The sequence below is a fragment of the Euleptes europaea genome, chromosome 1, assembly GCF_029931775.1.
Source record: "Euleptes europaea isolate rEulEur1 chromosome 1, rEulEur1.hap1, whole genome shotgun sequence".
Taxonomy (NCBI): domain Eukaryota; kingdom Metazoa; phylum Chordata; class Lepidosauria; order Squamata; family Sphaerodactylidae; genus Euleptes; species Euleptes europaea.
Window position 1 is genome coordinate 81,894,725 of NC_079312.1, and position 13,942 is coordinate 81,908,666.

A 13,942-nucleotide genomic window follows, 5' to 3' on the forward strand; every position below is an offset into this window, starting at 1 on the left:
GGCTTGAAAGCAAAATGGATGCCAAAAATGTCTTTGAAGGGCATCCCTTTTGGGGAAGCAGTGCTTTGCTCTGATGCCAGCATTAAAGCCCCCCTTGCCTCGGTTAAGCCCTTTAACAGGAGGAGTGGTCCTCCCGGAGGGTGCTACAGCTCCAGTCTCCACCCTTGTGCGGACGGAATCGGACAGTTGCCAATGGGGAGCTTTGGGAAGAGCCACTATAGGTCTCACAGATGATGTTAAGTGAGCATAGTCCAAAATGGCTAAGGGATTTATAAAACATGACAATGCCGATTGCAATATAGATGTACTTACTCAGACATAATCTAACTGAAAACAGTTTTGGTGGGTTTGGGGAAGGAATGTAACAAAAAAATCAGTTGGATTCATCAGCCTCCAAGAATCTCAGATCTGCTGAGAGAGGATTGCTGCTCTAGTCCTAGAAAAACAGCTTCATTGGTCAAAGCCAGAGGTGTGAAGTGCGCCCAGAAACAAGCTGGAAACTTGTGATATTTTCCATTCTGGGGAAATGTATTTCCAGCAGCCTTTCTGAGTCAGTTACTGTATTATTATTTAATTATTATTAAATGCGTACCTTATCAGCATTTCCTATTTTTGTACTTTTATGTTGCAATTCTGGTATCATATTTATTTTTAGACTTCAGATTCCGGTTTCCGTGCTTGTGGGAAAACAGTCCTGATCAATGAACCTCAAAAACAACTTGGAAACCAAAATAGATTTCTGGAACAATCAGCCTCCCTTCTTCCCACAAAGTGGTAACTACAGGCAAACACAGAAAAATAAACCCGTGAAACCTTTCTTAGCCTATAGATCCCCCGCAACCGCGTCCGCGAGTCTCTAGTAAAATCAGTTAAGATCAGTCTAACGTTGCCCTGACCTGGATGGCCCAGGCTAGCCTGATCTGTATTTGGGTGGGAGACCACCAAGGAATACCAGGGTTGCTGTGCAGAGGAAGGCACTGGCAAACCACCTCTGTTAGTCTCTTGCCATGAAAACCCCCAAAAGGGGTCGCCATAAGTCGGCTGCTACTTGACGGCACTTTACACACACAGGGCAAAGTAGGCCGATACCTTCAGATCCCTAGACATGAACGCTCATGCACATGCGGTTTAAATTTGTTGGACATAATTGACCACATCCTTTTAGATTGCCCCTTCTATACGACTCTGCGGGATAAACTGCTACTTACTTTGCTCCAGTACAAGAGATGCAGGAGTAATGAAGTGAAATGCAAATTTCTCTTGAGTGATCGTGATCCTAAAATTACAGCTACCGCGGCTGAATTTCTTACAGGAGTTCTTAAAGAACAAGAAAAGTTTTATTAACCCGTGTTGTAACTTATATGTATTGCCCTTTGGAGGTCTATTGTTGTTTTATCTCTGTCTTTTGGTATGCCAATAAAGGTTAATGAAATGAAACACACACGCACACACCATGCTGTACAGGGAGAGGGAAAAACTTCAACTCCCAGCAAACAATGCTGTAGAGAGCGGAGACCGAAGGCGGCCCTTCACTGTATGCTTTGGCCCCGCCGCCAAAGTCGGGAAGACTACATTTCCCAACGTACTGTGCGAACGAACGCCTTTCTCGCTCACGAGGCCCGTTCCTGAAGAGCTGCGGCCAGACTTCTTGTCCCGGCAGGCTTTGCGGCCGCACTCTGCCTGTTTCCGGGGGGCTGAGGCGAGTTTCTTTCTGTGCCGTTGGGGAAGCTGAGGAGGCGGCGGCGGCGAGGCTAGACGGGGCCTGGCGGTGCCGTGGCTGGAGAGCGCTGAGTTGGACTCCTGGAGGTGGAGGTGGGGGGGGAGCCTGGGGCAGGACCGTAGGCCTAGACCGAGAGGGATCCTCTCGGCACCTCCACCGCCATCACGGCCGCGATGCTCAATATGTGGAAGGTCCGGGAGCTGGTGGACAAGGCGTGAGTATTATGGGGTGTTGGGGGGGGGATGTGGGCGCCTCGCTGGGCTCCTCCTCGCCTCACTCACTGAACTCTTGCTACAGCCTTCCTGCCCCGGGCCCTAATGGTTTCCCGTTTAAAAAAACAACAACACTCTCCTCTCCATGATCCTCCTCCACCCCGCTGTAATTGCTGCCTTAATGGCCAGGTTTCGTGATACCCTCCTTGACTGCACCCCCCCCCGCCCCCCTTACCAAGAAACCTCCGTCCTTTCTCCCCCCTGCCCTAGGCGAGGCTGGTAACCTTTTCCCGTGCGGCCTCCTTGTCCCTCTCCCCCCCCCCCCCGCATTACCGATTGTGATCCTGGCTGAAACTTCTTCTGTTTCACCTGCTGAAACTGAGACGTGTGGCTTTCTCATGTCCTCGTGATTCATTTCTTGTGGGGTTTTCGCCTCTGGCTTCGCTCACTCTCTTCCTCTTTCGTCCCAGTACCTTTGCAACTGATCTTTGCTACTACAACTTCAGGGCTTTTGACTGCTGTGTAACTTTTTTTTGTGAGTGATCCCATCTTTCTTGGTAGCTGCCTCCTGTTGATCTGTAACTTTCCTCCAACTCTCACTCTTCTTTGCCTAATTTAATTTTGCTGTTCTCTTTCTCCTCTCTTGCCCAAGTAGATATACAGAGCCCTTGGTGGTAGATTATAGGTTGATTGTGTTCTTGCTGAGTTGACACAACTTCAGGGCTCCTCCCTACAGGTTTGCCTTTCTAGAATATGTGATCTTGATGGAAAAATCCTTGGGTACACTGCAGTACACCTCAGGCCTCTACAGTCAAGGCTGCCTTATCATTACGGTGCTAAGCCGTTGGTGGAGTGCATGAGGAAGAGGAATTTCATGCAGGAAGTAAAACAACTTAATGCCTTGGGAGGGGAACCTGTATGTAATAGCGACCGTTTTGAGCCAATAGCATCCCTGTAGACAAGCTTTTCTGTTACTAACAACTCTTAGATCTGTTCAGAAAAAAAAGTGGGATGGGCAAGCATTATCTGGCACCGCCCTTGCTTTTGAAGACGCAGAAGTCTACTTTACCTGAAACCACAGCTCTTTTGAAATGTCAGACTTGTCTTTTAATTAGACCACTAGAACATTGCTAACTGGGAAAAATATACTGCAGAGGTAAGGTTTGCTTAAACACAAACAGTAATGTGTTCCTTTAGTAGTACACAAATTCAGAAATATTTAGAAATCAAAATAAAGTGCTGTTGTTGTCTGTTGTGGACACCAACAACAAACTGTGCCAAAAACTTCATAAGAAAGTTTTCAGATGACTTGACATTGACATCTGCATTGCCTGCCAGAAGAATGAATTACAGTGATTATTACACAGTTCGTGACAACTAAAATGGCACTTTTAGATACAGAAGACCCTATAGGAATAATATGCAGAATATTTATGTTCTTCCTGTGAAGAATGAGCTCAAGTTTGAAGTATATGAACACAACCTTGCATTTGTATGCATAATAAGCCTTGGCTTGAAAAAACTTGCTTATTTCTAGACCTACACTGACCTTGAATCTGCGTACAGTATGTGTCACAGTATATAAAGTCAGTTTTTAATGTCTAAAAGGAATACTGCTAGGCCAACTTGCTTTGATGTGATTCTACAAGTAGTTATTTAGAATTCGTTGTTCTGTGTAATAGTTCACCACCAGTACAAGTGTAATTTGCAACTTTCCTGTGTTATTTGTCCAGCGCTCTGTCAGTATCCTATTGTGTTCAACACTGTATGCACTTAACAGATCCTATCCCAACTATCTTTCAGGACCTAGCAAGTGCTTCTCAGTAGCAGCTGCCACTAAAAATGTGGATCAGATCATCCTAGGTTGACATTGTTAGATGTTGTTGAGGAAGGTGTGGATGCCTCCTATGGTACTTGCAACTTTATTTTGCCCTTACCTGGATGGCTCGGGCTAACCTGATCTCGGAAGCTAATCAGGGTCAGCTCTGATTGGTACTTGGATAGGAGACTACCAAGGAAGTCTAGGCTTGCTGTACAGAGGCGGGCAATGGCAAACCACTTTTGTTTGTGTCTTGCCTTGAAAAGCTTATAGGTTTGCCATAAGTTAGCTCTGACTTGGTGACATTTTCCACTACCACTTTATTTTACAGTGGTAGATATTTCTATTACACTTTATATTTGGGAAATAATATTTTCCCCAGTTTTTAATATGGCAGTGTAATCTATAATTTCTCTACTAATTGTACAGAGTAATAAGGTTAATTCTTCAATGGTACAGCCCTATTTTGGATTAGTTATTCAACCCTCCCTACATATGGCAAAACCGCCATTTGACGTTTCTCTGCAAAGAGCCATACTTTGCAAGACCAACCTTCCTTTGGATGAAACTGAGACGGACTTTTTCTGAATCTAGCGTACTGCGCATGACCAGCCGGGCTGTGCCACCCGGATCTGTTCATTCAATATTTAAATTTGTGTGATAGTCCTAGTGCACTGCACATGACCAGCCTGTAGATTTTAGCCGGGTTGTGTTTTCTGCGACTGCTTGTTTACTTGTTTGTTTTTCTACTTTGCAAAGCCTTGTTAATATTTCTTGGTTCTTTGGTTTGCCTTAGAAGTGAGTAGGTTGTTTATTCTTTTACATAGGTGTTTCTATAACATATAGTAATTTGTATCCAAAGTGGAACATATACAATATATGTAGATATTTTTTTGCTAGAGCCTGGTGCTGTTTTGTTCTTACAGTTAGGTTGCTTTTACAGTACTGTTTCAATTTATTCTTTTGGTTGCATAACCAGTTTTTAGTATGGCAGTGTAATCTATAATTTCTCTACTAATTGTACAGAGTAAAAAAGGTTAATTCTCCAACGGTACAGCCCTATTTATATTAACACAACAGTGAATTTCATTAAACACTGTATGACTTACTTCTGAGTCTTTGCATTTAGAATCACAGTAAACTGAATAAAACTTTTCAGTAAAAAAAAAATCCACTCTGCTGTATGTTGTACATTTCACAGGGAGGTATGAAGTAGTTTGGGGCCGCCTGTCCACCAGCTTATATAGCTTTGTTGCTATATATAGGCAAGAGGATTTTGCATCATTCATTTTGTCCCTGCTGTTTCTAATGGAGGGGATTTCATAGAGTGAAGTTTAGAAATAATTCATCATGTAATAGTGCCAAATACCACAAGAGCTATGCAAGAAATGCTTGAGTGTGTGGATTTACAATGAGATACTGTCTGTCTCAAGAGATGTAACTGCCACTTGCAGCCCTGTGATTTGAATGTACTTGTCTTTTTGGACTAAACTACCATCTATTAAGTTAATTTTAAACTGCAACGTTAGAACAAGCATAACCTTTGATTTCATGAGCTTGGAGCTGTTCTTAAATAGATGAAATTTCAAAGCTGTAATTCACAGAGTAAAACATTTATTTCTAGCCAGATAGTTTTTGTCCTGTTAGTATCTTATGTCTTTTTATCCTAGCTCATCAAGAAATATCCAGGTGTTGCATACTGTGAAGAAGATTGACTTACATGGCACCGCTGTTCTGAATTGTTTGTTGTACAGATGCCCTGGTAAATTCTTGTGATACCACATTAGTGTGGCTATTGGCTTGCCATCCTCTCTCTAATTCAGTAGATCTTAGTGGTGTCATTTAATATTTTGTAATGTTTGTATTTAGAATTTCCTGTTTTTGAGCAGGATACCCAGTCGCCTTGGTTTCCCCTTTTCATTAATTTACTTGATTCCCTTTGTGCAAACAGACTTAAAATATATAAAATATAAAAAATCCAACCAGTTAACCTATTCATTCTTTAAAATAAACTTCTGTGATTCATTTCACAGAAATAATTTTTTTTTGCTTCACTGTTTCTACTCAATTATATTTCAGCTGCCTGAGATGGTGTGTTAAATAGCTGGTATTCAGCCTCTGCAGTAACTTTAATAATGTAATGAGGTGAGGGTGCAAAATTCAGTTTGTGAAATATTCTTCCATTGGACATTCAAATATAAATTACACCAGGAACAAAAATGAGGAGAAACTGGAAAAAAAACATGAGTCTCCATAGCTTGTGACCACATTATTCACCTATTTATATTATCTTTGATTGACATCGTTTTTCAAAGTTCAGAAAAAGATATATTGGCTTAAACATAAAAATGAACCAATTACACCTGTGTCTGACAGAGAAGAAATGGATATTTTCTTTCTTTATAGTTGGCTTTTCTCACTGCGATTCAGGTAGTTCAAATGATCAGCGTTTCCTTATTAAAATATTTATATCCCTCCCCCCTGACACACACTATCTGAGTGTGGCCTGTTCCGAAACGTTTTCTGTAAAAGTGAGAAGTTCAAAACATGATTATAAATAGTCCAGTTTGAGGGAGTTGGAGATACACGTTGTGTATGGGGTGAGGGTGAAGGAGGGACATGTTAGTGCCATAAGAATGGTGTGTTCTAGTATGATTTAGCTGCATCAGGTTCACAAAATTGGCTCATTTTTCTCTTCCTTCCCGTCACATACAGTTGTTACAAAATATTTGTCAAATAGGGTTGCATTGTAGTAGCTTGCTGCACTGCCTGAAAAAACCCTTAGTCCCCTTTATATTTTTCCCTTTTCTGTGTCAGCATAGTGTAGTGGTTAGTTTCATAGTAGACTGAGAAATCCTGGTTCAGATCTTGACACTGGTATGGAAGCTTACAGGGTGACTTTGGGCCAGTCGTTACCTCTTAGCCTGTCTTACCTCACATGGCTGTTGTGAAGATAAAATGGAGAAGCCGATAACAACATTGTAAGCCATTTAGGGTCCCCATTGGGAAGAAAAGCAGGGTATGCATATCTAAAGTAAAATGTAAACAAAAATATGCATAGGTGACCAAAATACATAAGCATTCCAGATTGGAAGGGGGGAGAAAAGAGAATTGGCATACAGGTGTCATCTAGCCAACAGTCAAAATGACCTGACAACTGTCAAGCAGGCAACTATCAGTGTATAACTTCTTCAGGTCTGACACCCATTACTTCCCCTCTGCACCCCATACACCCGTGACTGTGTGCAAAGAACCCTATGGTCATAATAGTTTATTGATCAAATCTTCCTTTGGTGGGAAGCTTGAATGAATACCCCACTTTCTGATTGGCCCAAAGAGGAGCTTTCTGCTCCTGAAGAACCCCTTGAATTCTAAGGCAGCAAGAAGCAAGTTTTTGTCACTCTTGCGAAATCTTGAATTATAAGGCAGCAAGAAGCAAGTTTTTGTCACTCTTGCGAAATCTGATGCCCACTGTGGGAAAAGCGATCCATATCTAAGGAAGGAGATGTCTGAGATCTTGCAAATTTTAAGTTGGAAGAGCCTGAAACTATACTGCTTTGTTTTCTGTATTATATAATTTTATCCCTTTGATTTACCCAATTGCTTATTTGGGTACATGTAAAAAAAAAAAAAGTTTTATTCTACATTTGTACTTCGGTTTCTGAGACACTTTCTAAGGTACTTCCCTCATGTGCTGGCTGCATTATGCTCTACCAAACTAAGGAAGGACAAAATGGGAGGTGGAATCCTTACTCACGCAGACGATGGTCAAGAGTTGAATTATTGGTGGCCTAGAGCAGCCTGTTAGTGTTCTTAAAATTGGTAGACTGTGGCAGCTAATATTCAAAGTCAAAGTCAAAAACCTTTAATGGCATAAAAAGAGCATAATAATATTCATGAATTGGAAGGCAGAGGTTAGCAAGTGGGTTGGATCATTCGCAGTGCTAGCCCAAGCAGAGTTAACACCCTTAAGCCGTTGAAGTCAGTGGTATTAAAAGTTCTTTCTCTGATTATGAGAATAATGGTTGAAATGGAAGAGATGTAAAAGGATGGAAACAGCAACTTTCCCCAAGTTTTAATTTCCAAACACAAGCATTGCAGTTGCCCATTATACAGTAGGTAATGTGAAAACCAAGAAAAAAATCTGGGAATAGTTAGGAATCCCCCCCCCCCCGAGGCCAGAGTTGGAAAATAGAAAATGTTTGGGAAACCTCATCATTATATGTTCTATAATTTAAAAAGTGAAATACTTATTGAAACAGTGTTTTAGAATGATGTTACTCAACCAATCTGCAGTGTTGCAGATTTGCTAGGTACAAATTCTGTGGTAGTAGTTGACAGCACCGCTACTGTGTTTGATTATGAGATGTGCACTGTTAGGTCTTCCAAGCATATTCCTCCTGTAACATGGAGGGGCACAAGGACTCTGTACAGTGCAGTCTCTTTATATAGTAAAGCTTCTAACTCTTCTTGCTTCTCAATTACCTTGGATTCCTCCATTTTATGCATCACTTAAAACAGGGGTCTCAAAACTGCGGCTCTTTGGCCCGCTGAGTGCGGCTCTCTAAACTTGGTTCGGAGCCCCTGCTCTTGCGCCCGCTCATGCCGGCAGCCGGGCTGTGGAGCCGGCGCACCTGAGAGAGAGAGAGAGAGCAGGCGAGCGGGCGCACTGTCTCTCCCCCCCCCCCCGCCGTGGAGAATGGCCGGGTCCCCCTTTCCCTTGCCCTCAATGGTTGGGAGGCTAAAGCCTCCCCTCCCTCTAGCCACATGATTGCTGGGCGGGCGGCTCGGCAGTTCCTGCCCCCCCGCCTATCAGCTGTTGGGCGGGGCGGGCTTCCTTTGGTAGACCTGGCCCCCGGCTGAGTCCCATTGGGAGGCCATGTCTACCCACTGGCTTTCTTGGCAGTAGACCTGGACTCCGAGGAGGGGAAAAAGTCCCCCTTCAGAGGCCAGGTCTACCCATTGGCTTCTGAGGGCCTCCGGAGGCCAGATCTACTGCCAAGAAAGCCAATGGGTAGACCTGGCCTCCCAATGGGACTCAGCCGGAGGCCAGGTCTACCAATAGGCTTTTATGGCGGTAGACCAGGCCTCCAGACGAGGACTACGGACGGGGAGGGGGAAATGGCAGGGACTTACAATTTAATTTTTATCAATAAATAAGATCACTATTAAGTATGATATCAAGTTTTATTCAGTGTACCTATAGTTTAATTAAGACTTAAAACTTTAATTAAAGTTTATTAAGTTAATAAACAGTGTACCTACCTATATAGTTTAAGTCTAAGAAAGTTGGCTCTCAAAAGAAATCTCAATCGTTGTACTGTTGATATTTGGCTCTTTTGACTAATGAGTTTGCCGACCCCTGACTTAAAAGAAACTGATGGATATTTGAAAATGCAAACATGTGAAGTAACAATCATGTGAAAGTGTTTGAAAGTTTATACAAATCTTTCTTTTTTGGAAGTCCAAGAAACTGAGTTGTGAGTTCATAATAAATAGCAACCGTTTCAGACACTGATTCTGATCAGAGAAATAAGCTTGAGGTATGGTAGTATTTCAGAGGATATATTTACAGGTATTGAATAGGACATAAATTAGTGTGGGCTCAGAATAGCTTCTTTCGTCTACAGTTATGACATTTGCTACGGATGATGATCGTATTATAAAGCTGAGCAAGAATTGTTAAATTGTTCTACTCCTTAATTGCAATACAGGGATGTTTATTTAACCTTCTGAATATGTTTTTAGAGGGTCCTTTAATTTTACTTTTTATTAAAGGTTTATTGTTGCTAACATAAGCAGTTGGTCTTAAAGCAAGGACTAGTTTGAGCAGGGGTGGGGAACGTCAGGCCCGGGGGCCGTTTAAGGCCCTCGAAATCATTTGGTCTGGCCCTTCGTGGGTCCTGGCAAATCTCTAGCTCAGAAGGATCTAAGACTGGCGATCCGTCCCCTCCCGCGAACAGGAACAGCCTCTATTCAAGGCGGTCGTTTGTTTTGCTGAGAAAAGGAGCCTTCCCCCCCCTTGCAGAAGAGTTGTTAGCTATGGAGATGCTAGGACCGCCCAATAAACTGTATTAACGCTTTCCCACTCGGGCCCACACTGGGGGGGTGTCATCAGGGGCAGCTGCCTGCTTTGGGCTTGGTCAGCTAATTTTTAAGTTGATAATTTTGTATGGCCCCCGAATGATGTTATAAATATCCAAATGGCCCTTGGCGGAAAAAAGGTTCCCCACCCCTGAGTTTGAGGAAACATAACTCATTGCTGCTGAATTAACTTTTACTGAAGAGCAATGGCATTGTTAACAATTTTGCCTTTGGGTGTAAGGAGACAGAGTTGTTGGTCTCCCACAGTGAAAGCTAGAGAAGGAAAATAGGAACTTGTCTATATGGATATTTACAATAAAGCTAGATGACACATCTAAATACATATCCATCCAAGTGTTTGTCCCAAGTAGCATCTTTCCCAAGGTCTCTGTTCTTGTGAGCTGAATGAGGTGTTCAGTAGCAAGGTGAATATATCTCTACATTATTTAAAACTGTTGTTCAAAGTTGTTACAGTAAACCCAAATCATTGGCATATGTTTAGTAATGTAGTTAAATTAGTGGCAGATGACTTTGAGCCTTTGGCACTTATTAGTGCTGCTTTTGCAGTTTCTTTCTAAAAATAAAATCAAGTACACCTTGAACGTGACATTGAAATTTTGGGGTTTTCCTTTTTCTTTTTTATGTAAACATTTTTTTTCTTCAAGCTACATTAAACTGTCTCTAAAATTATATTTTGAAAATGTACATGCTGCCACTCCAGAGGAGGCTTCTCCAAACACCCAACCAAAAAAACCATCAATCTAAAAAAGGCATTGAGTAAATCTGCTGCCTCCTTTTGAGGACTCATTCTCAGCTTTTAGTACCTTCACCTGGATGGCCCAGGCTAGCCTGAACTCGTCAGATCTCAGAAGCTAAGCAGGGTCAGCCCTGGTTAGTATTTGGATGGGAGAACACCAAGGGTTGCTGTGCAGAGGAAGGCACTGGCAAACCACCTCTGTTAGTCTCTTGCCATGAAAACCCCAAAAAGGGGTCGCCATAAGTCGGCTGCGACTTGACGGCACTTCACACACACACACAGTGTAACCTTACTAAACATATGCAAGACTTTCTGGTAAACTCTAGCAATTCCCCCCCCCCCCCCCGGCCAGGAAACTAGAAAAAGATAGCTCTGAAATACTTGTTGCTGGATGTCCTAACATCTTCAGAAACGTCTGTACTTCTACCAGTAATCAAAGTGCAACGGATCATAGCAGTTTCTGTGGCCAAAACTGACTGTGCAAGTGAAGCAGTGGTGCTAACTGAATGTTGATCTACAAAGCTCAATTTAAACACAGGTTCACAGTAGCTCAGGCCAAAAACTTAATTTCAGTGTCAGGGCACCATAAAATGATACAAAAGGTGCAAATACCTTTCAGATAATATAGTGTCTTTCCCTTACTTCTGAAAACCCCAACTAGTGATAACATGAATCTCAACTGGAGGGTAGTGCCTTCCAAGAAAAGAGAGTGTAACTTCTATGCAGACCTTGATTCTTTTGGATAAGCACTGTTTAAATATGCATGCGTACACACATTTCCTACCTGGATTGCAGCTACATAACTTGTAACAGAAAAAATATTGACCTCCATATACAGGTAAATTGTTTAATATTGGTGTCCATGCTGGAAGTATAAGTGCTTCAGTTACAACTATCATTTTATCAGCTATGTCAATAATTGAAGGGCATTCAAGTGTGTACCTCTGTGCCTTCTCATTTAAGTTCTGTGTTACAATCCTGTCCCGGGTTTTAGCAGCAGCAGAAATGGCCTGGTCAAATGACAACTGCATATACCTGCTTTCTTAGTCTTAAAGGGCCAGTTGATATTGTAGCGATATCTACCTAAGAAAAATGTGAAGCGGCTGCTCAGCTGTTTGTCACAGCTCAAAAGGGTTAGATGTCAGGCCTCAGCAAGTCGATGCGTTCCTGGCAATAACTTTCCTCCAGACGATACAGCGAGTTAAAAGTTTATTTCAGAAGAACAGCGATTTCAGCAGGTCAAAAGACTTAAGGCTAACATACAGGTATGGGGGAATATTGAAACATATATAGGGTGGATACAATGGGGTTGATTGGATTATTGGAAACAAAGACACAATACCGAAGCGTAACTACCGGTAAAGATTTGAGCAAAAGTATTCAGAGTTAAATGTGTGCGTTAAGTGGCTGATCTTCCCGGGCTCCCAGTATTGTTCTGCGGGACCCAGTATCAGATCAGCCATTACCGGGGCGGGTCTCCATTGAGCTGCAGATCTTGGGCAGGAGACCAGGTGCAAATGGGGAGGGACGGAGTGCAAAAGGACTCCATTTTGTCCGTGGGGGAAACCATCTTGTTTCTATCCGGGGCTGGCGGAGAGCCTATCTGACATTAGAAGAAAGAGCACCAAGAGTTTATTGAGTCAGGCAGGTGGCAGAAGGAAGATACAGTTTTCTAATTAGTGAACAGTTTTCTAACCACCTATTAGTGAACAGAATGCAGGCCTTGACAAATTTTCTTCAGCTTTAAGAACCATCCCAAAAATGTAGGAGCCAGACTTATTTTTCAGCCCTCAGAGTTTTAGAATTTAATGCCCATACTTACTAATTATCACTACCTCAAAGCCTAATCCTAAACTTTTCACAGTTGCTTGTCATTTAAAAAATATATAACAAAAGCATTGCATTGTATAAATAAATATGGGGCAGCTCTGGTTGTCATTACAACAAAAAGCTAAGTTATATCCATCACCAAAGTAAGGGGGTTACCGCACTTATATTCCCAGCGATATATTAAGAGTTTGTAAACATTATAAAAAATACTGTTCGCACTTTGGCCCCTTTAGCTGTGAAGACGTCTTCCAACCATTTATAAGCCATGGTATCCAAAAACCCCTTTAAAGCGATATTTTTTATAACATTTTCAAACTCTTAATACGTCGCTGGGAATACAAAGTGCGGTAACCCCCTAAGTTTTGTACTTCTACTGAGAGTCACCAAGAAGCACTTAAAATAAATGACTGATAAAATACTAGCACCACAATGAAATTTCTATCTCCCATGGTGCCCTGATGCCTGGAATTTGTCAAGCCCTGACCTAATGACAATTACTCCTTCTCCTGGCAAGCAAAGACTGGCAAACACTATGTCTGGTCTGTGTACAGTAAACTAATATTTAATGTTTGTGTGATTGTAGTTAGCTTCAGAATGCAGACAATCTGATGCCTTGCAATGCAATATTCAAAGATTCTGGTATGGGAATGCATCAGAGATGATGATCACTTGATGAAATCTCAGTATGGAGATTATTAGGTACCTGTTCTACCTGCATGCTTTTGGCTGGTAGAATGCTCTGCAGATCACTTGAAAAATACCCACACATGGGAAGTTATACAGCCATGTTTAGAACTTAAACACATCCTTTGACCCCCTAAGATGAATGTTCCCCACCCACCATGTATTGTGATTTGCCAAGTATTTGAAAACTCCTCTGTTCCTGTAGGTGAGGTCAGACAACACAGATAGGAGATCTGTCAGTGAACTGATAGGCTGCCATATGTGGCTATTGGGCTGCTATCTTGAAGAAGGGGGAGGGGGAAGTTTTTATGCCCTGATTTTCTCTACTTTTTAAGGAGTCTCAAACCGGCTTACAATTGCCTTGCCTTCCTCTCCCCACAACAGACACCTTGTAAGGTAGGTGGGGCTGAGAGAGTTTGGAGAGAACTGTGACTAGCCCTAGGTCACTCAGCAGGCTTCATGTGTAGGAGTGGGGAAACAAACCAGGTTCGCCAGATTTGAGTTCGCACAGGCAGGATGGTGCTGCTGCAGTCGTCTTGTTTGTGGCTTCCTAGAGGCACCTGGTTGGCCACTGTGTGAACAGACTGCTGGACTAGATGGACCTTGGTATGATCCAGCAGGGCCTTTCTTATGTTCTTATGCTTGTGTGGAAGAGTGGGGAATCAAACCTGGTTCTCCAGAGTCCACCGCTCATAACCACTACACCGTGCTGGCTCTCTTGGTAAGTCATATGTTGCATGCAGATACAAGCATTCATGAAATAATATTTGAAGTTGAAGTCACTCAGTTGTTACATGGCATTAAGCTTGCTGTACAGCCACAGTTTAACATTCCTG

General features: G+C 42.4%; 1 protein-coding gene across 1 annotated transcript in view; it reads left to right on the forward strand.

The window, feature by feature from the left end:
* The first annotated feature begins 1,808 nt into the window (after positions 1-1,808).
* CLINT1 (clathrin interactor 1) overlaps positions 1,809-13,942 on the forward strand; it is a 75,551-nt gene continuing 63,417 nt past the window's right edge. Inside the window, exon 1 of the mRNA XM_056867165.1 lies at positions 1,809-1,934. Coding sequence (XP_056723143.1) covers positions 1,894-1,934 — 41 coding nt within the window. The 5' untranslated portion in view covers positions 1,809-1,893. The remainder of the gene's footprint in view (positions 1,935-13,942) is intronic.